Genomic DNA, 26,519 nt, shown 5'->3' on the forward strand with positions numbered 1-26,519 from the left:
GTTTGAGGAGTGATAGATGTTTTAGAATGGATTTCACAAAGACGAGAATTCAGTGGTAGTCCTCAAATCAACTTATACTACCTATGTGTGCACTGCCTGTGTGGCTCTACAGCGTCACAAATGTGACGTATGAGTATTTGCAAGGGAAATATTAAAAGAGACTTTTTTCTATAAAATCAAAGGCATCTAATATTAGTGTTTATATTATATATGAATGATGAAATTGAGACTGAAACTCTTAATGCAACCACTCTTGTAGCTGCCAAATATAAATAACAGTGACTGTATACTATTTATGCTTCAGTACTCCAGCAGACTGCCTAGCCTGTGTTTCAGTGTATTGTAAGTTAATGGAAAATCTGAAGAGAGTGAAAAGAAAACAAAGCTCGCCAAAATATAATAATATTTGTTCAAAAAGATGTACTAAAGAATTTCTTTAGATATTGAAGCCAGTATACATACTGCTTGCAGTTCACAGAATTTTGTGCCTGTTGCCAAAACTGTCAGGATGGAAGAAGCTGTGGATTTTTTATTATCTTGGACAATGTTTACAGGATGACAAAAACCTGTGTTCTTCGTTCTAAGCAGGTGTTAACCACCAAGTTATTCTGTAGCCTACATGAATGTGTACGTTAGATCCCAGTGGAGCAACAACTTCTTCTTGAATATGCAGAATAAATTTGTTAGAATGATTTAGAAGAACTCAGTTGAAAGCCAAAACTGCTCCATTGCATAAACTCATTCATCAGATTTGAGGTCTCCTTGTCCTCCAGCTTTCCAAGTGGTGGAATCTCAAGTATAAATCATTTGACAGAAAACAACAGTGATTATGAAACAGGAGGTTCTCTTGTTTGCTGCTGGAGTTTAAAGTGACTTCTCATTTGTGTGACTTCCTGTGGTCAGATGAAAACATAAAATTTCTATTTTCAGTTTCATTTTAATTCTGAACATTTTGAAAGTAACTGTAATGATTCTGAATAAAAGACTGAATTGGTTTCTGTTTTGAATTTACAGCCCATGCTTTCATACAGTTAAAGTTGGTGTTTTGATAACAATGCCTTTGTAAATGTTAAAGTTTTCAGTTTGGAACTTTGTTCATACGTTATTTCTAAGTAATTTTTCAGTGATAGTGGAATAAACTTGTTGAGAGATTTTTATACTAGCTGGGATTTTGTAAGTTATGAACTGTGGTTTCCCCCCAGATTATAACGGTGATTTAAATACTCCTTTAACAGTTCTAGAAATGAAGTGTAATGTCTTGATAGAGTTTTTGGTTAAATAAGAGAAAACTTTGTCCATTCTCATATTAAGTTGGAGTGTGGTGAAATTTATCTGGGTTTGTATTATCTAATCTCTTTTAAATTACTTTGTTTATAACTACTAGAGGCATTTTGCAATCAAAAGTAATATCTCAAGATGTGCAATACGTGTGTAATTGGTAGAAACCGTGTTTATAAATCTGCTTATGACATTCCCTGGTAATGCAGAGGAATTATTCATTAATTTATAATAAAGTAGTAGGAAAATCTGTGGACTAGTGGAAAATGTATGGTAAGTTGACAGTATTGGTGAGAACTTTTTTTTAAGATAATTAAGTGAACCTTCCCTAAAGAAAAAGAAATTGTACTGTGTAATTATTTTGGAAGTTAAGTCCATAGCTTTCCTGTAAAAATAAAATTTTCTCAAGTCTCATTGATCCTTTGAACTCCTCAGCAAGGACAGAAAGCTGAGGAATGAGAGGTCCCTAGCCTATATTTGACTGGAGAATAAAGTCTATATAGTAATCTTGGTTTTAGACTTAACCTTCAGATTTTTAATTTATTAAAAGGTTCATTAGATCCAGCCATGTTTGCTCACAAAGCTTGTAACATTATAAGTTTTTATTTTCACTAGTTTTTAATTATGTTTTCATCATTTTTGTAGCCTTTTGATCGTGTGTGGATTTTTTTTGTCTTGCGTTAGTATCTATTCTTTATTTCTTCCTTACATTGTAAATTATTTGGTTATTGCAGCAAACTTGGAAGACTGTGGCAAATTTGGCCTTTTAGCTACTTTAACATTCATCTTTGCATCTCAAAAATCATATTATATGATGCTCCTATGTAATGATGGAAGTCCTTGGTGATTCTAGTGATGGATCTGGGGTGATGGGAGTGAAAATTTTCCTTGCAGGAAAATCATATGCATCTGTGCTTTGTTCTTGAAGTTCCGTCAACACGTTTAGTAGCAAGCGTAATTTTGTCTTTCTAATCTGGGGCAACCACAGACCCTTCCTTGAGAACTGTTATTTCAATTAGTTCAGTAATTCCAGTCATCTTTTCAACTCAAGGTGTACAGAGATAAAGCACTGATATGCTGATTGCAATTTCAGTGTCATGACCCATCAGACCGATGTAATGGAAAGAGATGGAATGAAACAGAATTGTATAGTTCGTACTTGTCCCTACTTCTTTACAGGTGGTATAACTTTGGAAAAATAGTAATCTTGATTGGGATTAGACTACTGTCATTCCTATCTGACTTTTTGGGGACTAGTGGACACAAGCTGATCAGTTTATCATACACACTTTCACATGAATATTGCTGTGTAAGACCTTGCTGTGTAAGGTCTAGTCATCTATTTCAATGCAGTATCAAGTCTTGGCTGACAAATCTCAGCATGTGTAGTAGCTGTATGTAGAACTGGTTTGGTTTCCCTTAGTCTTAGTCCACGTGAAAGAATCCAGATCCGGTGCTGATGGTGACTATTTGTAGCTAATAAAACCCTTCTGGATCTGAACTGGCTCTTACTACTCATATTTTTCAGCGCTGTGTTTCTAGTTGCAGTGGACTTAATATTATTGGGGTGTATGTGTAAATATTTGTGTGTGTGTATATGTGTGTATATACATATATATACATGTATGCATGCATTATAAACTGTTTTTAGGTACTACATATATGCTTACACACACTGACTTAGATCTCTGATATCATTCTTGTGCTTTTTTCATCATCAGAGTACAGTCAGTCAATAAAACAATATTTACGGTTTTGTTGTCAGTCTGTGCAGTCAATAACTGCTCCCTTGAGCTATCAGATTCCTCATTGTCGAGGAATGCACCATTTCATTTCCAGATGCTATAGTTGATTTCATAGCAAATATTACTATATATGTGCATTTTTGTGTTTTTTAATGTTAGATACAGATTTTTATGTTTTGTTATTTTTCTAGCAACTTTACTGTACTTATATAAAATTACAGTTAATTATTTTACCTTTTAAACCACACAAACAACTTTTTTGAGTGTTCACAGGTGTTGCAGGTGATAATTTTTACTTGAATAGTGGACTTCCATAAACAGGATGAGTAGGCAGCAAGATTCCAGACATGGAGAAGACACTTAGGATGGTCCTGCAATGTAATAAACAGAGTATGTTTTTTGTTTCAAGTTGCCATAATGCTCATGAAGGGAAGAAAACAGCATTAAGTTTTGGGAAAGATTAGAGAGAAATAACTGTCATACAAGATTATAAACTGTGCTTTGTTGAATATCTAACATACATTTTTTCCCCCCACAGAAATTAGCAGAGTACGGAAAGACATGTATAATGACACATTAAATGGTAGTACGGAGAAGAGAAGTGCAGAATTACCAGATGCTGTGGGACCTATTGTACAGTTACAAGAGAAACTATATGTGCCTGTAAAAGAATATCCAGATGTAAGTATCTCTTTCATTTCCTAAATGTGTAATTTTTTTTTTTTTTAATCCTGTGGTCCTCTGAATGTAAATTTCATGTGATGCTACCCTTGGATCACACTGAATTGCTTTTAACAAGGTAAGACATTTCTTTAGGAAGCAGTGTATGTACATGGTGGCTTAATATGTAGTAAAGCAAAAGGTGAGTGGGAGAAGGTCATGTTAAATAACAAACCAGTATGGATTATAATTCAGAAGCTCTAAGATCAGAATTTCTGCTTAAAATATGTTTATCTTGTTCATTCAGTACTGTCAGTGTTGAATCACTGTGGAGTGCATTTTATGGAGGAAGTAGTTGGTAGGACAATGTACTTTCCTCTTAAAAAATATATCTCTAAGGTTCAGTAGTAGCACGCTTTTAGACCCTTTAGTCTGTACTTAAAATCTTTAGTGTTGTCTGTCGTATACCTGTGTAATCGCTTCTGTTCTGTATACAAATGTGTTTATTTGTGTTCTCCCCCCAACCCCCCTTAAGTTAAGCTCCTTGCTTGCTTGCCACAGTTATGGGTTCCGTAGGTGATCTGATCTGTTGTACACCTGCCTTTTTGAGGGAGAGTTGTTTCATTTAACTAGAAGAAATATTTAGAACTCTACTCTGACTGGTTTCTTGAAACGACTCAGAAAAATATGTCCTGTCAGAATGTACCCCAACGCTTTTCATTGTTCACTGACAAAATAAGGAACTACATTACTACTCCGTAACAGAATTTAGAGGTCCTGTTGCAGTAAAGGGATGCAGGTTTCACATGAGATAGTTGCACGTTGAAGTGGTATAAAATGGAAGAAATGACAAAACAACAAAAAAGGAACTAACGTTTGTATATGGTGTCTGGTTTCCTATGGCTTTTTCTGTTTGGTTATTAGATCAAGTTCTCCAAATCGGGATGTATTATTTTAATGCTACTTAGAACATACAGGTCTCTAAGTATAAACTCATTATGTCATACTCTACTGAAAATATTAAATGCAAGTCATTATTAGAAGTGCATGTTTAGACAAATATCTCCTCTCCCTTTTCACTTCTCACAGAGATGATTTACAGCTGTGCTAGGTGTATTATTAGATGCTTTTAGATTCACTTTCAGCTCTTAGGAGATGAATATGGTTTTTGGACAGATTTGAGTGTGGTGGTATTTTGCAATTCTGACTTCATAGGGGCCAAGCCCAGTGTTCCCTGTGCACTCCCACCTGTCTGTATTGTTCTTAGCTACTCAGCATGGCACCTATGCAGTCTAAATAATTAGTTAAGTAACTAGAACAAGCCATTAGGTGCAGTAACAGTTGTGTTCAGCTTTCTTTTTTTCCTTTGTTTAGTATCTTTTCTGAAAGTTGCAAAAAGAATATCCCACCTTGAATCCAGGCCAGTTGGTCTGGATGTTCACTCATAAATTCACTAGTAAAATTAACTGTTTCACTGACAGCAATTGTAATTACATAATGTTGCATGAAACTTCTTACTCATATCCAACACTGATTTTAATTGTGTTCAGATATAGGGAGACATACTGTACAGATTATCAGAGAGAGTTTGTATCAAATAGATCCAGTTAACTCTGTCACTTTTGTTCATTCTAACTGACAGTCTTTGATAAGACTTAAAGATTGTTAGGAGAAAAATATCCAGAGATTATTTTCTGATGTAGATCTTTTTTTATGACAAAAGCAAAAATAAACATCATTAAGCTTTTATGATCTTCTAATAAACTTTTATTCTGGTAAATGCTTTTAATTTATAGTTTTAAGCATGTAGGTTACCTGAGTGTTGTGGATACGAAATAGTACTATGGCATAATTTTATGCACGGAATCCTAAATTAATCACGAGGCACAAAAATGGTCCACCATAAGTTTAATCCAGCTTTTACTTACACACTCACTCACTCACTCACTCACTCTTGCACTGTTTGTTGGTGAATAGTTAATGCTCTTTAGCATTTCTTATGCTTCAAATAAATGATTAATTTTCTTGAATTTCCCAAAAGAGCTGAGACTAAACTTTGTCTGATATCAATTTAAGCAATTCCTGGAAACAAATGTTGGACTGAATAAATGTTTTTTCTATTATAATCATGACTTTATTATTAATAAGTGCCCTGTTAGCTCTGATTAATGTGAAAATCTCTGTTGGAACTCTTCTGTGCCTCTTCAGTAAAAATGTAAGAACTCGGTAATTATTGCATCTTAAAGTACCATGTCCTTTGAGTATACTGCAGCTCAAAGGCCAGCAGCAATAAACAGCTTGTGCATACTTTCTGACCATTTTAGTTAAAACTGTTTAATTAGTAGAACAGAATGATGAACACAGGGATTCATTTTACTGTGGGGAACTTACTGACAAAACATTTAAATCCTTTTTCAATTTGGCAATATCAAAATTTAATAGCATCCCTAATATGGATTAGGAAAATGATAACATCCTCTTTATTTATTGTTCTGATTCTTTCACTTAGGCTCTTCATTCCCTAGTGGTAAACAGGCTTATGAAAGGAGGCTAAAAGAGCTGATTTTGTTTTCCTTTGCAATAGGAAGGCCAAGAGGGAATATAACTCTTCTCTGTAAATAAATTTGGGCTAGAAAGTAACCAGCAGGGTTGGAGGAATATTTGGTGAAAAGGTCAACTACTGATACAAGAACAAACGAGTGAGAAACAACTAAAATAGTTTACTAACTAACTTCCAGTCTGAAGGAGGTATTTGGAACAGCGCTCCAGTAGAAGTAGTGAGAGTAAAAAATGAAGTTAATTTTGAGTTGGAACTTTACATATTTGAGAGGTTTTATGTGCTCTGGTTGCAAATGGTAGGGGAATGGATATGATTAAAAAGGTCACAGTAAAATGAAGACCTGTCTTAATAATTGTATGAAGCTTTTTTTTTTCTCCTTGTATCTTATGCTTTATTAGACGTGCTTCCATTACTGACCATCTGATTCAACCTTTGAAAGAGAAGTTTCTTTTGAATTCTAATTCACAGTCAAGAACTTGTGGTGGTTTTGTTTTTTTGTGTCCTTTTTCTTTTTTTGGTAGCATCTTGCTGAAAGATGACAGATGTCATAATAGTTTTGTTCAGAAATAAGCCTGTCGAATATCCAGAGCATGCTTTATCCAAGGAGACAAAAGGATGGAAGAGAGTCTAGAAAACATTGGAGATAATCCTGTTCTTCAGTCTCTGATAGTAATCTTGCAGGTTCAGCATCAGATCAGCAATATTGACAAACTTAGTCCATATCAAGTCCATGTGACAGAATTACTTTCTCGTCATTGAACTTTTCAAGCACTGAGTGAAATTAAGCTAAAAAACTGATTACCTAGCCATTTATCTGCTAGCATTCCAGTTTCATTCTTCCTTTTGAATTTCTCTCCTTTGGCTTTTTGCAGAAATTCCATATTCCTGAAAGTATAGAAGGTAAGGATAAGAAAAGTGAAGGCTAGGTAATAGCGTCCACTTTGGCTAGGAACAGTATTTCCCTTAATATTTTTCAAAGTAAGTTCATAAATCTGAGAGAAGAAATAAGTTGCATCCTATAACAATATGCAAGTTGAACTTATTTGTTAGGATTAATGCTTGTTATGGTGATACTCATATTAATAAATTCATCAGATTAGCATCGTAGGATTACACTTTTGGTGATGTCCAGCATATTGTTTGCGTGTATATGACACTTCTTCTAGAAAGTAGTGTTTTTGTTGTTTAGTAATTATCCAGTTCCAGCTCCTAAAGGTAAAAGCTCTCTAATCTAACATAGACAGCTAGTGCTGGACATTTGAGTGCCTGCTGTACCCGTGGAGGAGGAAGGCGGTGGTGCGGGGAGGAACTCAAATGCTGGAGGAGGTTGTTCATCTAGAGAAGTAGTCTAGACAGTTCATAGATACCTATGTTTTTCTGTAGATAAAATAGCTAAGATTTTATCTATTTAGAATAAATTAATCCTGCTCAAAATGGTTAACTTTGACATTTAATAAATTTGAGGTGGCAAAGCTTGTGTCCAGCTGAACTTTTGGAAGAGCAGCTTAAAACCTGGTAGTCGACATCTGTAATGCTTGTTTTAGCACATGGTGCCTTTCATAATGCTGGTCTCTCACTGGTGCATAAACGTAGTAACTGTCTGTGTAGTTAGGCTTTCAACAGAAAATTTATTTCATCAGCGCTGTCATCTTAATACCCTCTTTTATTTGAGTGTTCTAGAATTCTGTGACTACAGTTGAACATGTAGTACAACTGTAACTGTTTTGTCATTTTGTCTATGCTTCCTTTTATTTGAAATATTTTCCCACAGTTCTTCTACTTGAGTGTTTTGTGTACTAGCTCTTGCAAGAGTTAAGAAACACAGAAAAGTTGTGTGCAAATATCTTAGTTCAGACCCATAGTGGAAGGCTGGCGTGTGTTGTGGGGCAGAGAAATTTGTGGAATGTGGATTTTGGTTTTCAGTGATTTTTTTTTTTCTTTTTTTTTTCCTCCGTCTGTTCGTTCAGATGTCTGTCACAGTAAAGAATGGTTTATATTGAGAGGAGAAAGTACTTCAGCGTGATGTTTTTGCCAGGAAAATTTTATGTATGTGTTGAGTATACATGTTCATGTACACCTGCTGAACTGCAGGGCAGTTTTTTGTGAATTGACATCTTGTGCACTTTAACTACGACTGGGGAATGGGATAAACATGGAAGTACGCTACTAAAGGCTAAAACTATGCCTGTTAATAGAACATATTTTAATGTCAGCACATGACTCACGTGGGATGGGATGCGCATTCACTGTTCCTATTAACAAAATCTATGATTCATATTTGAATGTGCCAATACATTTGCTTTCAGTGCAATAGGCAGTTTAAATAACTTAAATACAGCACTTATCTACCAGCACTGAAAAAGGGGAGATGTGTTTTACTCACTGTATTGCAGGCTTATTAAAAAGTAGTGAAAAGTAGGCTGACCTTCTTTGCTCTCTCTTTGCCTTAGAAATTAGATGGAAATGTTGAAAGGTAAAACTATCTACCTTTTATGAAATCTTGTTTTGGCCAGCCTAGTTTTGAGTAATGGCTATTTATGCCTTGATTCTATGGAGCTGCTTACCAGATGCCTCTATTTCTCACTTCTAATTTTGAAGATAGAGCTCTGCTTAAAATATATGTGTATTTGCAGATTCTTGTTTAGGCACCAGAATCTTCTGAAGATGCACTTAATTGTGCAAAGTCAAGAACAGATCTTCTATTTTCTTCAGAGAGCTAAAGATGAGTCTGGAAGAATGAAGTCTGTAGTTAAGTAGTACAGTATTCTTTTAGACAGTAGGAAGTACAGAGAAAATCCTTTTCTTGAGAATGCCAAGTTGTTTTTAACTTTTAAAAACTTTTTTCTTTGGTAGTTTTCAGTTGACAAGAGAGACCTTTAACACTAAGCTGCTGTAATTTCCCCAGAAACTTAATCTGGCAACTATAATACCATACTCTCTTTCTTCTCCAGTTTTTTTGCATGTTTAGTGGTCAGTAAGCTTTTAAAAGTCGTATTAGATATTTCCTCCTTTTTAGTAGCGCCATAGTCTTAGGAATTACGGTTTGTACACTCAGATTTATGAAGTTGCCTTTGCAGAAGTCATTCAATACCTTCCTGTTAGAGAACAGTGTGAGTTGCATAGCTTCACCTATGAAGGTCAGGGAAATTCAAGTTTTCCTTAATAATGTTTTCGCCATGTTTCACCAGGACAAGAAGCACTGAGTCTGCATCCTGAATTGCTTCTAAAAGTGGTTTTGAGTGCTATTTAAATATCAGTCTGGTATTTTTCTTGCATCTCTCTTAAATCATACACTCTGGTAAAAATGAGATTGCATATCCTCAATATTAAAAGGTCTGCTGGTTATTACTGGAATAAGTCTATCTGCAAGCCTTTGTGGTGCACTTTAATAAAAAGCACTTTACCTTTTAAGAAAGCACATTAATACGTTTAAAAGGTGTATATGACTTGCCAAGGAAAAGTCTTCAATGTAATGTTGCGTTTATATCATTCATCTCTTATTTGAATTTTATCCATAATTCAGGAGAACAGGATTGTCCTTTTCTGTACTTATATCTCCTCAGGTTGGTCGTTTACTTATTCTTTCGCCGTCATTCTTGTTGAGAGACATTGTATGCAAAAATCTAACATAGTAAACTTTCTGCTTAGACCTTTGTTTTCCTCTTCTGTATTTTGTTTTATAGCTTAGGAACTGTTTGATTTTTTTTTTTTTTCTTATTACTTTAACTTGAACATTTGGATATACAATAAAAGATATATGCTATCTCAATAGAGATCTCTGTATGGGAGATTCTGAGTTTGTATGGCTAGTAAGTGTTCATCCATTGTATGGACCTATTCAGTTTATTCAGTTAGTTTCTACTAATTTTTAGAGAGACAGTTAGAAGAGGATTTTGACATAGTTATTTCATTTCAGTCACTTTGGCATAGTGTTCGTATACAATTCTAAGTTTGTGTATGAATATTTTCCCTCTAAAAGAGCAGTTTAACATAGTTCAATTATTACATGAAGGTTTGGATTCCTTTTGAAATTAAACTTATTTGAAACAAAATGTGTATTTTTTTAATGTACATTCAGTATTTCAGGGAAGATAATGTTGGTTCATGAGCACTCTGTTCCTTTTTGCAGCTTCACTGCACTCATTTTAATTGTCTGTTATTATATAGCATAGTGTCCTCTGTCCTTCAGAGAAGGCTCATTTGCCTATCCTAATTTTGTACGCTTATCCACCTAACACTTAATTTTGTTTAGGTTGATAGATACATTTTCAAAGGGGCATCTATTTTGCTGGAGTACAGGCATAAACTCGACAACTGTACCTTAGGAATATGGTTTTAAACAGAACATGCTGACCTAAATATTCAACTTTATCTTAATTACAAACATCAATATGTGTCGAGTTTAAGGACACTGAGGGCTTTACCTTGCTGTCAGTGGTGCAGGGACTGCTTGGTCTGGGAAGATAGTCAGCTGAGTTATGTTTGAAAATTGTTTTAAATATGCAACAGTTCCTCAGACAATTTTTTTTCGTACCGAATCCAGACGGTCTCAAACAAGTGAATGATGCATGAAGTAGATACATTTGCAGCAGCAATACAAACGTGATATAGTGAGTAGTGTAAATAACACACTGTTCTGCTGTTAATGTATCTTAAGTCCTGACAAGGATGTATTTGTTACTCAGATCAGCGTATTAAACTTTTGATCTTACAGTTTATCCTAATTGTTTGAGTTTGACTTATTGTATTTGATTGCTATTATTTTTAAAGTGAATGTAACTGGTATGAAAAGTTAAATAAAATTACTGTCACACAACACACATACTAAAGCGATATTTCTTGGACTTTGATCTATTCAAATCTTTAACACCAGCTAGTCAGGCCCAAATAATACCTCCTATCTATCTTTTTTTCCGCAAGTTCAAATACCTGTTGTCCTTAAGACTGTGAAGCTTGTAAAGGGGACTATGAAAGTCTTTCTGAAGGATTTCCTTTCCAGACACTGCTGCTTCCCTCCAGAAAACTTAAAAGACAGACCTGGAAATATGGCTTTGTAATTCCAACAGGGCTGGAAGAACTTTAGAATATGGAGATACCTGTTAGGTGAGACAGGTAAACGAGCTTGTGATCCTAAAGCGCACCAAACTTTTATGGTTAACTGCCTTTCTTACGTCTTTTTCAGTGTTTGATATGAGGTAGCTGCTCTTTTGTTGCAATGAATGTGAGATGTGCTTGTCTCCAGTGATAAACTGCGAGGGTGGTCATCACAGAACTGTTGATTATTGTAATGTCTCTTTGTCTCCTTACTGTTAAAAGCTCTTGGAAAAGCCAAGAGCTAGTCAGAAGGGAAATCCAAATGTAGTATGCTGAGATCTTGGTAGTACTGTAACTGTGAATATTTGAGATAAGAGTTTCAATATGATTTGGTAGGCAAGGATGCCATCGTAATTGTGATACTAGTCTTAACATGCTGCTCTGTGCCACTTCACGCTGGCTGAATTACACCAAGATGTGACTAAGTTGGGCGAACTTGATATAAGTGTTCACGATTATATAGTGCATATGTAGTGAGACTTTTACCCTTAAAAAGCTGCTGATCAATTTGAGTTTCCAAGGTGTTTCAGGCTTTTTTCAGTTTCATCTCTTTTGTCTTTTATGTATTACTTCTTGAAGATAGAGCAAAGAGTTAAGGTTTAGTAATGTAATAGCTTTTAGCAAAAGTTATTCAAAAAAAGAAGGTGGATTGGGTCTTAAAGCAATAAAGGAAATATTCAAAGGGTTATAATTTGAAATCTTTTGCATTTTTGACATGTGCTTCTACAGTTCTTGGCTAAGATTTTGCAGGTTACTGCCCATGTTTGTAACAGTTTTTAGAAGGTGAATGGAACTGTTCAATTTCTGACATTAAAAATGGCCAACAGTGAGAAACTCATTTATGTAATTTTTTATTAAAACACTAGACAAACAGCATTTTTTTTTTAAACACTTGGCTATAATGTAGTGATGGTATGTATACTTGTCTGTAGTAGAATCACAAGGACTGCTAATTATAACCTCCTCTTTTTTTAAAAAAAAAAAAAAGCTTTTGAGAAGGGATTCACTTTTATAGTTGCTTTGATCAAGTAATTTAAAATTACTTTGTGTGAAGTGCTTTAGTGTTTTCATTGCGTGAAATTCTAGATCTGGTTTGGTAAATCAACAGAGAACGAATCTAATGCAGAGCAAACTACTGACTTGGAAACTGGTTGTTATGTACAGAACAGCTCCTATAGTTAAATGTTTTCATTCTCTATTTAAAGCAGCTAGGGAAGTTTTCATAGTTCTGAAGGATAAATATTTGGAGCCTTTTCAATATATTTAAGGATCTAAATAGCTATTTCAGGCAGCATGAGTTAATTTATCTCAACCTAACTAAGAATTCTGATTTCTACTATAAATTCATATAAACTAGAAAAAATTTTTACTGTAAGCTTTAATTCTACCAATCACATTGCAGTATTGTTACAAATACTGTAATATGTGTGTACAGGTAAAGCAGTAACAATTACCTAGTATTGATTTGGTTATTATACAGTTAAATCAGCTAATTTGGGTAATTAACACAGTCATGTGAATGGAATACATATTTGTGTTTAGGAAGATTAAATACTTTCATTTTGTCATTCACTTTCGAAACTGCATTTTCAGATCTCTTAACATAGGATGATGTTGTAGGCACAAAAAGTGTAAAATATTAATAACTTTATAGAATGATTTTTTACTTTTTTCAAATGCTTTGATTGAATATAGATGCTTTCATCACAACTGCTGCTAGTAATGCCTAAGTTCTTCCTCAAAATAATACTGTGCCTCTTTATTGTGGATTGGATCGTTTCTCTGCAGCTTAGTATGGTACTTAACCATTTTTTATTTTATGGTTGTTGAGAAGAGTGCTCTCTGGGAGGAAAAAAATAGTAAGTATTATTTATATAAATACAGCATTTAAGGTCTTCTGATTGGAAAGCATGTAACGTCTGTGCTTCCTCCCACCTTTGAAAGTGTCTAATAAATTCATTTTTGGAACTTAAATTATTCAATGTTTTATAATTCTAGCATAAATGACCTGCCTAAAAGTTATGCAGAACTTGACATCTGTAAAGTTCCGGTAACTAATACAACAAAATGAAGTGACTGCAGAGCACCTCTCCTCTAGCATAAACTGAAGTATAACCTCAGAATCTTTTCCTGTTTGATTAACTCGTTATTTTGAGAGAAGGAAAAGTGACAGCATTTCTTTGATAATTTTAAAAAGGAAAAAAAAGGGAATTAGTTGTTAGACTGTATATCCTGAGGATCCTTTGTTATTGGAATATGAGTTTAATGATGTAAACTGTGATTCTTAGAGGGCAGTGTTGGAACCTACACTTAGGCTTTGCAGATGGATTTACCCACAGCACAACTTGTTAATTTTCCAGATAAATGAGTTGTAATTCCTAGGTACGGCACAGAATTGGACAAATTTTACGCATCTTCTAGTGTTACTGATATCTTGCTACTGTTCTGAAAACCTCACCTTAGTAAACAGAATAGAAAAGATTATTCACTATGTCTCATTTAAGCATGCCTGCTATTAGATTGTTCATGGAATCTGATTTCCTGAGTTTCTGTTAAGAAATCTTTCAATTACTATTTAAAGGTTTTTATGACCACTTAAAGGAGGGAACTACCAAACGGTACTGTGGGCCTTTAAATCATTGCAAATGGGCCTCTAAAGATAACAGAGACTCCTATTTTAAAACCATGAAATTGTTAATTTTTCTATCTTTACAGCTTTCTCGCTTATGTTGATAATTCTAAGCAATTTCAAATCCAGTTATTTCCAAAATATGACAGTAATTAGATTCATGTTTTTACATGAACAGACCATGTAGGATAAAATTCTTTTTGCGGGATATTATTTTATACATATTTGAAGTGAAGTTGAAACTACATGGTTAAGATTTTTTTTCAGTGGCCTGAAGGGTTAACCTTTTAAGATAATTTTAAATGGCAAGCAAGTGTAATTTTATAGTCTAATGCACAGTTTGTATTCATATGTACAAAAACATTGAGAAAACAAAGTTAAAGCAAATAACGCAAACAAATGTAGCACAGGCAGAAGTTACGTGAGTGAATTCTTTCTGTTATGAGCTTACATATTCTGGTTACTACTAAGGAACTTAAAGCAAGTAAACTCAGTGAAAATAAAAATGCTAAGGGTACTGTCTGACTTGTTCAGAATTTCTTCTCTCCTGTGTTGTGAAATTCATCTTTATGCTCCTTTTGTATCCTTTCAGTCTGTTCATATACCCTTCTTATCATCTTTTGATGTTGTTTTTTCAGATTATGTTAACAGTAACCAATGAGTTCAGCACAGAAACCATTTTGAAATAACCCATCCTCCAACCCTTAAGAAACTAGTCATGGTTTTAGCTAACTTTAGACATGCCTAGTATTTATCTTTTAAAAAAATTAGATAAAGCTGTGTTAGGGAAGTGAGTCGCTGAAGACAGTTGAATTATTTTGCAGCAATAAACCTAATGTGAGAGTTTCTACACTAGGATGCTTGTAGCAGAACTGTGATTTGAGACAGATCTATGTTTATCTAAATTCATTAATGAACTTAGTATTCTCTGGAAGATATTTTAATGGTATGTTAGTTGGAAATATGATATGGGGAAAGGAAGTCTCATCAAACAGTTTCACAGAATCAAAAAATTCTTTTAGATTAGATATATTGATTAAATCCCAATGTTAAATTTTCAATTTAATTTTTAATCATTTAGACAAAGTTATTCATATCGAGAAGGGAAGAGAAGGACTGGTAACCCGAAGTGCTAGCATGGATAGAAAAATTCAAGATGATGGAAATCCTCCTGTAATTCTGTCTATTCTGATGTGTTCAACCATTTCAGTCAGTGTAGATATATTATTTTGAAAATAAGAACGTTTAGTTAAATACTTGAGGCACAGGTGAAACCCCCTCAGTATGCAGAGTAATTGTAATGACTATCTTGAGATGTGATTTGCAGTCCACTGCCCTTTGTCAGAAGTGTTTGTCTATGGGATCAGTCTCCTTGTGCCAAAGTCACCACACTATCTACGTGCAAAGCTACTTTCTGAAAATGTTGCATTGCCAAATTCTTAACCTCCATTTCCTTTTTCCTTTTAGTTGTTTTTGTTTTGTTTTGTTTCCCCTCCTCCCCAACAAAGTAAAAATTCAAGCAACCAGACTGTAATTTTCCCAACATGGAGGCAGCAAAAATACTGAGATTCAGATGCAGCACTTCTGTGGCATTCACAAGCAGTAAGCCTACTTTTTAGCTCTAGAGCATTAATGTATTTCTGATGGTGAATGAGAGGAGGAGACTTTATCTTCCTTGGTCATGATTTGAAAACAATTAGAGGAATATTACTTTATATATATTAGTAATGATTTTAAGGAGAATTGTGAGCAATATGTGAACAGTTTTATGGCAGAATTTCCTCCATATTTAGCTTAGTAGACTGGGCCAAAAAAAAAAGTGAAACCACTTTTGTTTTCTGTGGGAAAACGTCATCAGTTCTTGTTTTGCATGGCTTTTGGTGGAGAATAGGACAGCCTGAAGAAAGGAAAAGGTTAATAGTTCCCCTGTGATGTGGCTTAGTAACATGAGGCTATCCAAATACAATCAAGAGTTTCTGAAATACTTCAGATTTTTATGTTGAATTTCATGTGTTAAGACTGAAATTTCAAAGTATCAATTTTTAGCCTGTATTTTAACTTACTGTTTAGGGATTCCAGTTTCTTTTTTAGAACGAAACCACAGTATTTTACTTACTTAGGTAAGAAACTTCTGATAAAATGAATTTTTGGACGTTACTTTCTTGATAGTTAACATCTTAGTGGTTTCTGGTACTGTGAGGACTTCTGCGTTATTTATTAGCTGATAATAGTATAATGCTAATTAAACATGTTTAAAGAATAAATTGCTGTTTCACTGGAGAACTGACGTTAATATTTTATATAAACAAGTATACAATTTATAAACGGTGAAAATGAGATTAGGAGTTGAAGAAAAAATTCAAAACGTTTTTTTGCCCTGTGTATGTTTGACAAGGCATGCTTTTTGTCTCTGAAAACTGATAAGGTCTTTGCTTTGTTGTTGTGTGTTCTTGTGTCTCCTAACTGCTGATCCAGCCAACAGTGTTGTCAGCTCAATGAGGAATGTCAGTAGACTGAAGCAAAAAGGACATTAAGTGGCTGACACTGAGCAATGGCAATAAATGAGATGGGAGCTAAATATATAGGTTTGTGACATTCTAGCAGCTGGCTTAAGCCCTGCTGTTTGTAGCTTGGATATACTAGCCTTAAAAAGGAAGAGAATGCATTGTAGCACTGGGAAGATAAAAAACAGCTGGTGGCTTATCACTCAGGCTAATGACAGGGAAGGTTAAAGAGTTTGGAAGGACGAGCTTTGAAAGACAGTACTTTTATCAGTTATATAAATTATTAATTTTATATAAATAGATCTATGAAATAATTTAAAACTTTTCAATTTTCCGTTGTTCTTTCAGAGAAAAAAAAAAATACCCCACCAACTTGCCATCCAAAGAAAGTTGTTTTAAGAATTACATTATTTTGCTTCTGATTCAGGGAGGGTTTTTTGGATGACTTTACAGTAACATTCTTTTGATGTTTTCTCCTGCTTTAAGGTGACTTTGGAAACATTTTGATACTTATATCTTGCAGTTTAATATTATATTTGTTCTTCTAATAGAAGAAAACATGAATGCTCTTAAATGGTGCAATCTTTATATAATTCTTAATCCCCCTTTATTGATCAGTGATGTAGAAAAGTATCGTAATGTGCATTATTTTGGATGCTTTTTCAAAATGAAGGTTAATGTTTGGAAAAATTGGTGGTTAACTGTGTAAAAGCTTCCTGTTTGAAATGAAACAGTAACTACACCTACTACTTTTATATGCAGTGAAGTCTGTTAGAATGCAAACTGGTAATACGTTCAGCACTTTAATTGGAAGATTAATCCTGCTTGGTGTGTTTTGCTCCTCCTTGCTACTTGAGTTTCTACTCTTTTTTTTTTTTTTTTCCTCGAGAACTTGTTTAGTTCTTGAATCCAAAGTTGATCTATCAGCTGACTCAAAGCGAAGTGAAGAGCGAGATCTCTTTTTTGCTTCCTCAACAGGTAAAACAAGCCTATGAACAAGCCTTTCTCTTCCCCTGTTTCATATCTGAAATGTGTTTGTACTAGTGGGGCGTGTGCTCCAGGGGCAGTCCCTTGCTGAGTTTAACAGCTGAAAGGGAGGCCTGTAGCTTTTCTGAAAAGAAGCAGCTGCAGACTAAAAAGACTGAAACTGTTCTCCAGCTTAAAAGGTTTCTGTGGAGTGAGCTCTTCTGTATAGCTTTCCATGCCATTAGTTGTCCTTAAGTGTGGACAGACCCCTTGTCCAGCAGCGTAATCTGTAATGGAGGCAAGAGAACACGAAATTCCAGATCCTTTCCTCTTAGAAAGAGCAGGCATTTTCCTTTCCTTTAATCCTACTGGAATTTTTGGAGAAGGGAGGTGTGGTTGAGGAGCTGAGTGGCAGGTTTTAGAAAACTGCAACAGTAAGAGATGAGTCTCATTTATCTTAATGTTGTGAGCTATTTTTCCCCATAATAGAAACAACTTCTCCTAATTGTGTGGTAGCACCAGAGTGTTTTTCTACCAATTTGAGGTACTCCTGCAATAAGTTATTCTCTTAATACAGGGATTATTAGAGTAGGTATTTGAAAGTTCAGGTTGACTGTATGTAGCTAGAAAACACACCAGATACATTTTTCAGGCCTTGAATAAAAGAGATTAGAGAGATTTTGAGCTTCTTTGCTCTGAGAATTTGATGTATTGCATTTAGTCAGATTACTGTTTATATACCTCTATATAAAGAGATTTATCGATATGGAGCTATAGAGTCATTTCAAAATCTTCTGTTGCATTAGTACATGATACTATTCATGATGTGCTGGTTACCTTTTGAATTAGCATGACAGCCCTTTGGATCTCAGTTAATTCTGTAAATTTTTTAGATCAATGCAAATATCACTTAGGTAGTCCTGTAATGAAACAATACTTACAGTTTTCTAAATTATCAAATAAATTAATTTTAAATTCACTATTTCAGCAATAACTTGGGTATAATAAAATGTAGAAAGAAATTTTACTGTATTTGCATGTGCATGCTTGTGTGTACTGGATAACTAAAAATTACAAGTAATAAACTTGAATTTATTTTTCCTATCTATCTCTATGCTACTATTTTATAATACTAAATTTTCCCATGAGATTTTTTTTTACAATAAAACCACAAGCACAGAGCTTTTATAGTTTTATGTTAAAGTAAATAATTTAAAGAAATTATTCTTAAATTATTTCTGTCAATTTTCATAGTCTATTTATCTGACTTCTGCTGCTTCTGTTAAAAGTAACTCGACCAGTGCAACATCTGCAGCGTTCTAAAATTTCTCATCTCTTGCGCAATATAACATAAGGTCTTTATGGCAGCAGTATCTTATATTTATTTTCAAAAAAACCACAGCTCTCCTTTTTTTCTTCTTCTTTGAAAAAGTATATTGCTTTTTAGCTTCCATGTGAATGGTGTATTATCTAATGCCAAAATTATACGATCAAATGATATAAGTGGGATTTTGATACAGAAAAATGTAAAATCATGAAGATCCCCTGTGTATAATCCTTTGCCAGTAGAAACTCTTAGACCCTTAGTTTGAATTAATAATTGTAGAGAATTTCATGGGCTTAATAATTACATCTTGGGTTAATTTTTAGAAAAAAAAAAATTGAATATCAGTTAGTTGTGGTAATTTTAGAAGCTAGTCAAGTAGATTTGGTATAATTTGTTTGATACTTGGTTAGAATAGCCTTAAAATTAGCAACAGAATTTGTAGGAAAAAAAAGATATTAATCTCTTCCACCACCTATGCTCTGGCAAAGTAATACCTTTGAAGTTAATAACATTAATCTTTCTCTTAACATATAGAAACTTCTTCTTTTCCCTCCCCCCCCATCTTCTCCACCTCCCCAAGCAACATATGCTTTCATTGCATTGCAAAACATGGTGGAATCTTCTACCCAGAAGAGCTGGAAACAGAATTTCAGAGAAGGCTATACTGCATATTGTGATCGAATATATGAGTGCAAATGATGGTACACTAGATGATACAATGCATATATTTTGAAGATTTTTATGTGTATAGGAATTATAACATTTTAAATACTTACAGTTGTATTTTGATAATGGGTCCTGACAAATACCTAGATCAAACAGATAACACAGCAAACTCTGTTGGCTAACTAGTTTTAATACATTCATTAACTAGGCTTAGTTACTACTGAGGCTTTGTCACGTGCATTAGAGTTTCACTGCTAAAAATAAACAAATTTTTGTAAAAGTATTATTTTGAAATATTTCTAGCTATTATGATAACATTTTAATAAAATATCTTTAAGTACATCTGATCCGTTTACTTGGTAGCTTGCTCAAAGGTTTTCTTAAAAACACAAGTTAAGATTTCAGAGAGAAAAGTTTTTATACTACAGTATGCGTCTGTCCTTGTCTCTCATGTTCTGGCAAAATCTTTTTTATTTAAAAAACAAAAAGTCTGTATTAACATTATTAAACTGACCTGGAAAGCTAGCCTAATTTTTATAGATCTGATCCATTGTATTTACATGGGGTTTCTAAGCTATTTGTCAGTTAAACAAGCTCTCAAAGCGCTCAGTGCAGAGGTTATTGGAGGTGAATAATATGGATTTAAAGGATTTAGCAATCCATTCTAAATCCCTGCTATACTTTTAAATGCATTTTTATTTTTTACTTTTTTAAAGGAAGCATTTTAAGCATTAGGATGCCTTCTGAATATAATCTGTATTTTATTGAAATCGCATGGATAATCTGGTTTGTCTAGATTACAGCTGCAGTGATCAGAAAAAAGATTCAGAGCTTTTTGAATGATTGCCCGTGGATGTTAGTCCACTCTGCCAGAAATGAATGTAAATAATCTGGTAACTGAGAGGTCAAATCTAGCAGTAAAATTAACCTTGTAGACTTGTGGTATCTTTAAATAGAATATCTTGATATTTTTCTTTTAAGATGATTCTGTTTTCTTATGTTGCTGTGCTGTCTTGATGCTTTAATGGTATTGTACTGCTTCATAAAAACAATTTTGTTTCTATTTTAGCAAGGAATATGTTTATTAAAATCCATCACCCAATTAAAAATACAAACTCACTCAGCTTTCTATCTAGAATTACAGGTTGTGCTGTTTATTTTGACATATTTTCACCTACCTTCCAGAACATAATTTTAATTTATTGTATGATATTTTGCAAATAGAGATTCTGGTATTTGACTTTTCCTATAAGTGTATTTGAAATAGTTGTCCTCCATAGCTATTGGTTTTGACTATAAATAGATCCAATAAATTTTGACTATAAGTTGATTTCAGAAGTAGTAAATATCAGATCTTAAGAGAGTGGATCTTTAAAAAAAAAACAAAAAAAAAAAACAAAAAAACCTCCTAATTGAAATAGGAAATGCCTCATATCTGGTTTGAAGCTCTTCTTTCATGCTAGATGTAAGCTTGTTAACCTTCCAATAAATAGCAGCAACATAGGTACTAGCAAAGAGTACTTTATTGTTGAGTAGTACTTCGAGTTACCCTCTGGAAGATGTAATATTTTCTTACATGATTATTGTAATTAGTAGAGTTTTAATCGTGTCTACAGATTGTTTTTGGAAAAATGAAAATGAAAATCTGAGCTTAGAAGTCCTGATTTTGGTATAAAAATCCCCAAGAGTACCTATTTATTTACCACCTGCTTTAATATGTTGCTCAGAGAACTTCACTAGTGTGAAGCAGTAATAAATTTTAAGGTAGACCAACATATTCATTATAGTAATCCATTCCTGAAGTCACAAGAGCATGTATTACTGATGTGCAAGTGGAAAGGCTGTGATTTTCAAATCTCTTAGGGAAGAATGGGTGTTATTGTTCATCGTGAAATCTTTATAGGCTTATGATTAAAGCTTTAGAAGAAAAGATGACATATTGAATTTTGTGAGTCTGTATTTGACATTTCTTAACAGTAGACTATGTGTACTCTCTGCATAACCAAGGTCTTACTAAAGAGCCAATAGATACTAAAAATTATCCTCAGCTTTGGTCAGACAGCTGGATTGTAGCACGTGCATGCTCATTCAAGAGGTTTTAGTTGTGAGCGTAACATAACCATTCAGTATCTGACTTGTACTGGAGCCACTTTTGGTAGTTCCCTAGGTGATGTGAGTTAACGGCTTAAAGAACACAGAAGGTGTTTCGTGCAAGGTCAAATACCTTCGTACTTTGAACTGAGATTTAAATTGTCTCCCCAGTCTGCACTCCCTTGTTACGGTGTACTTGAAAGATTGGCTTTCTGGAGATCCTGTGGAATCTGTACTGTTGCAGTTGATTTAGAAAGCTCTGTTTAAAAAAAAAAAAAAAAAAATTTGAATGATCTTAAAATATTACCAAAACTACTGCTATAATAACTGTATTATGTGATAGCTAGGTTAAAGGTAGTCTAAAAAGAGTAATAGATGTAAGTATTTGTATGAAGAGAACTCATTTACTCTCCATTGCTAGCAGAGATTTTTCGTTGTCCCCTCTACAATATGCAGTATGCAAATACTCTGCTTGTACAAACATCCTTTGCATGCTGAAATCTGTACGATGTATCACAGATGTCAAATCACTGGATGCTCTCTCTATTCTCCTGCTACATATGTTCTAGTAATATATATTTTAATTCTGTTCATATCCTTTGGTTTTGCATTAACAAATATTTTACTGTGATTGTGATAACTGAATTAACAACTAAAATAAAAAAATACCCAAATCTATGTTGAAATTGAAGTATATAATGAACTAAAAGATGGAAAAAGTTTTAGTAAATTGCAAAGTACATTAGACATCACTCCGGGCTGTTTACTGAATTAAGAAAAACTCTTTTGTCATCTTTGTTTCAGTGATAAAGTTTTTGCTGTTTTTAGTATGACAACTTGTATTTTCAGAGAATTTGAGCTATTTCAAGTATATTCTCTCTACTGTAACTACCCTTCGATTAAATGTTGGGGATTAAGTTTCTCATGCTTGAAGTAATCTCAGAGGTGTTTGACATGGTGTGCTAAGGGGTTTGGTTTTGCTTATTACCTAACCATTGATTAGGTACTAAGTTGGGTAAGTTAGGGAAGTTACTAAGTTAGGTAAGTACCTAGTTGCTGTGTCTTGTTCTCCAATATCTTAAATGATTTTGATTTGTATACTTAAGTGCTGAAGTGGTTATTTCATGAAATAAGCTTTTTAAAATAACTGCATTATATGCCTAAGTTTCTTAGAGCACAGTATTTCTAATTTACTGTTAACTGCATTGCTTATATGCTTCAATAATTCTTGTTTAGCTCTGATTATAGTATTAGAATGGTGTGTGTCAGATATATCCAGCAGATACAAGTGGGTCTGTCTGACATAAGCAGATTATACATGTTGTGCTGGTATTCACTACATATGTACTTAGGCATTTATTGGTTATTTCACTTAGAAAACATGCTGTATAAAGTGATGGAGTGAATGTTTCTCTGGCACTGTTGTCTGCAGCTTAACTTTTAATTACCAGTAGGACTTTAAGAAACAACTTCACTACTGTTGCCAGTAATCTTAACAAGTATCCTAAGTTAGTTTGGGTAATAAAAATTAACTGCTGTATGTGGTTACTATTATCTGTATTTACTATTTTGGCAATGATAATACCATCTATTTTTTCAGCCTCCTCCCCTTGTAAAATCTCATCAGATAGTCTGGTTTTCTCAACTATGCAAAGCAGTTGCCAGATTCCCCTGGAACATATTTTTAATGCTCAAAGTACATGCTAATGCAGTTAATGAAAGATTTTTGCAATTTCAAAATTTTATTCCTGAAACATTATACGTTTTCCTCTTAATTTGTTAGATGTGAGTAAGTGTCACAGATATGTATGTAAGCTATTCATTCTTTATTTTCAGTGAATCTACTGTGTGGTCACTGAATAAGCTGTGTGTGAGATACGCTTGCTTTTATTTGGTAGTAGTTCTCATTACTGCTTTTCTTGAACACAGAACTGTGTAGCCGTGTAGCGGTTTACTGTTTACGTGTATGCTGTTGAATCACTAGAAATATTAATGCATCAAATATAATAGAGATTTTCTATCCAGAAAAAAATTAAAAGACTTTATATTTCCTTAAATAACTACACATCAAAAATCTACCAATATGTTTTGTACTGGATGAGACACTGGCCATAGTTTGAAGTATTTCAACAAAATGTCTTGATTGAACAAAAGGGACTGTAAATGTATACTAAAAGGCTGTGTCTTCTGTAAAGCCCTACTGGTATCTTACCATTGATAGCAAAAGTTATTCATGGTAATTATGAATAAAAAGAAAAGATTTCTTAAATGTGTTAGTTTTCTTGAAAGTGTGTGTGTGTGTGTGTGTATATGTATAAAATATTGCTACTGCTGCTACTGTAAATAAAGCTTTATGATAAAGTTGTAGTCATTGCAAAGATGGCTATTTGATTATCATAATGTTAAGTGAACAAACGTAAGCTAGAAAGCATTTTCAGTGTAAGGTGGACTAAATTGTCTGTTTCAAAATAATTTTACTCTTCTGTGAACTGTTGGGCATTCAATTTCTAATGCTTAAAGTAATCTCAAAGCTATCTATAATGTTATGCTAGAAGTTTTTGCTTTATTAAACACTACCTAACTGAAAGGATGATATTAATTTCTCAAAGTTTAATGTGCTGTACTTTTTTGTGCTGTGTTTTCTAGTCGCTCAGCTGATTTTATTCTTATTTCAAGTCATATAATGTAATTAGATTTTTGTGAAAGCAAGAATCTGGCAATTTTTATGATTATTTAAAAATTAGCTTAAAGAGTGATAAGTGTGGAAATATTTTATGGAGAAATAGGCATGTTAGCAGTACCATAAACAAATGTTCCTTTAAAAACAAGAAGAGAACAGTTCCCAAACCTGTTAGTTGTGGCAGGTCAGTTAAAGTGGTTTGTGGGTTTAGAGAATCCTCTTCTGACTGCTGCAAAGACCTCTTTCTTCCATTTATAGTCTGTTTCATCAGCATAATGCTGTCTAATTCTTCTACTGCTTCTAATTCTTCTACTGTAGTGTTTCTAATTTAAATATTTTACATTATAAAGCTGTTTCAATTAAATACACAAGCTGCTTTTCTTTTGTAAAAACATACACGAAAATAAGTACTCCAGAATGATCCAATTTTAAGAAATTTACCAATACTTAATGCTAAAGTTGCTGAAAGCTTATGAAAAGGGTATTCACATTTACCAAACAATACCTTGAGTGTCATACGCATTTGTCACACTTTCTTCAGAATGCCTTTCTATTCTTGCTGCTGTTCCCTTCTACTTTTTCATTCCTTCATTACTACACTTAGCATTTTAACCTGAAACATTTGGTTACAGTAACACTTGAGAACAGTTGTGAGATTAAGTGATCTCCCAGATGTTCATAAAATAGGGCCTTTATCATCTGAAGACATAGAAGGTTTCCTCCAAAATGGCTGAACTTACTATCAGCATTGCGACTTACTTGAGATAAAATTGCCAGATGTTCTTCATTATAACATTCAGTTTCAGTTGCTTTTTAACTTTGCCATATTTTAAGCACTAACCCATGCAAAGTTGTGGTCTGCAGCTGCCTTTTTTTGGAGGAGTGAAGAGGGAGAAGGTTTCAGAGAGTGAAGTGAGCAGCTGCTGCCCGTGTCTTTTCCTTTTTAAAGCAAACTAAGTGACCAAAATATTTTGAACCTTCTTTTTGGGAAGTCTGAGTTAATTCATGTTTTAGTGTACAATCTGAAAAATGACTTGAATATGGGAAGGGTGCACGTGAGGTACAGTTTTCTGTCCTAATAAAAATGCACTTAAAGGTGGCAGAATTATGTCTTAACAATTGACTGAACTGGAGAGAACAAGATTGTGATTGAAAAAAATATATAAATAAGGAGAGGGCTAAGTTGCTTCTATAATATTGAGAAGATCTGAAGTTTTTGTCGCCTGTTCTGATTTAAAAAAGAAAAAGAATTAATTGTATGTAAATGTAGCAATCTCAAAACAGTGAAGTGTGTCCAGTATGGCATAATTATACTGAAACTGATTTCTACAGGAAGTTAAGAATTAACTAATATTCAGTAAGTTTATGCCTACAAGTACTCAGTTTCAGTCATTACAGTGTTGGGCAGTTCCCAGAACTTAAACCCTAATGAGGGTGAGGAGAAAGGTAAGACCTAATGTGAGTTATGTCAGATTATTAGAAATCTGCACATGCTGCAATAGTATGTTTTCCTCTGAGGCATCCTTTGTGGATTATTATCAAAGAAAAGGCTCTTATATAACTTCTACTTCAGAGAGTATTCTGAAAGGCTTTTTTTTTAAGGTGTTTTAGGTTTTTTTTTAGGTATTTTATTTCTGTGTCTGTAATTTGTGGTGGTTTTTTTTTTTTAATTTTTACTGTATTTATATGGTGGTTATTATGTCTTAGAGTACTTTTAGTTAAAGTCCAGATGGTAGAGCATCTTTTTTTTTGTTGTTTTTTAATTATGAGGAACTACTGATATTTTCCTGAGATTTTACTTTAAATAATGTGTACTCTGTGAATAAAACATCGCATCTTCAAACATGTATTATATCTGAGGAAGGAACAAGCTTTCTGAAGCTTTTCTCTATTTGTTTAAATTTAAATAGATCTTTAAGAATAGCTCATTTGGGCTTCTTTCCAAGCTCTGCAAATTCAGTGTACAGTAAATCATTGGAACATTTGCTAATAGGACAATAGAATGAATTAGTTTTTAATTGAGCAAAATAACTTTTTAACCAAATTCATATGTTCATGCTTTCTCTTATGCTAGATTTGGATATTTTAATCAAATCAAATTTTTTTTCAAATTCTTCTCCAGCAATAAAGGTGAGGGAAAAAAATTACTGGTTGGATAAATTCGTCTTTCCCATATTTTACTTTTGGGTTTCAAGAGAAAACACAAAATACAAGAGACACAATAAGAACGTGAAACATAACACTACTAACTTTCCTCAGGTCCCTCATGATTTTAACTTGCATGCAATTCCTTAAATACTGTTTGCCATATCCATATGA

General features: G+C 33.7%; 1 protein-coding gene across 6 annotated transcripts in view; it reads left to right on the plus strand.

The window, feature by feature from the left end:
- The window catches only part of QKI (QKI, KH domain containing RNA binding), a 172,098-nt gene that overhangs the window by 38,609 nt on the left and 106,970 nt on the right, over positions 1-26,519 (plus strand). For all 6 annotated transcript variants that reach the window (XR_011140282.1, XR_011140281.1, XM_068938926.1 and 3 more), the window contains exon 2: positions 3,562-3,704. Coding sequence is in view for 4 of the 6 variants with exons in the window: in XM_068938926.1 (XP_068795027.1) it covers positions 3,562-3,704 (143 nt within the window). In the remaining 2 variants the exon portion in view is untranslated. The remainder of the gene's footprint in view (positions 1-3,561; positions 3,705-26,519) is intronic.

This window comes from Struthio camelus, chromosome 3 (genome assembly GCF_040807025.1).
Source record: "Struthio camelus isolate bStrCam1 chromosome 3, bStrCam1.hap1, whole genome shotgun sequence".
Taxonomy (NCBI): domain Eukaryota; kingdom Metazoa; phylum Chordata; class Aves; order Struthioniformes; family Struthionidae; genus Struthio; species Struthio camelus.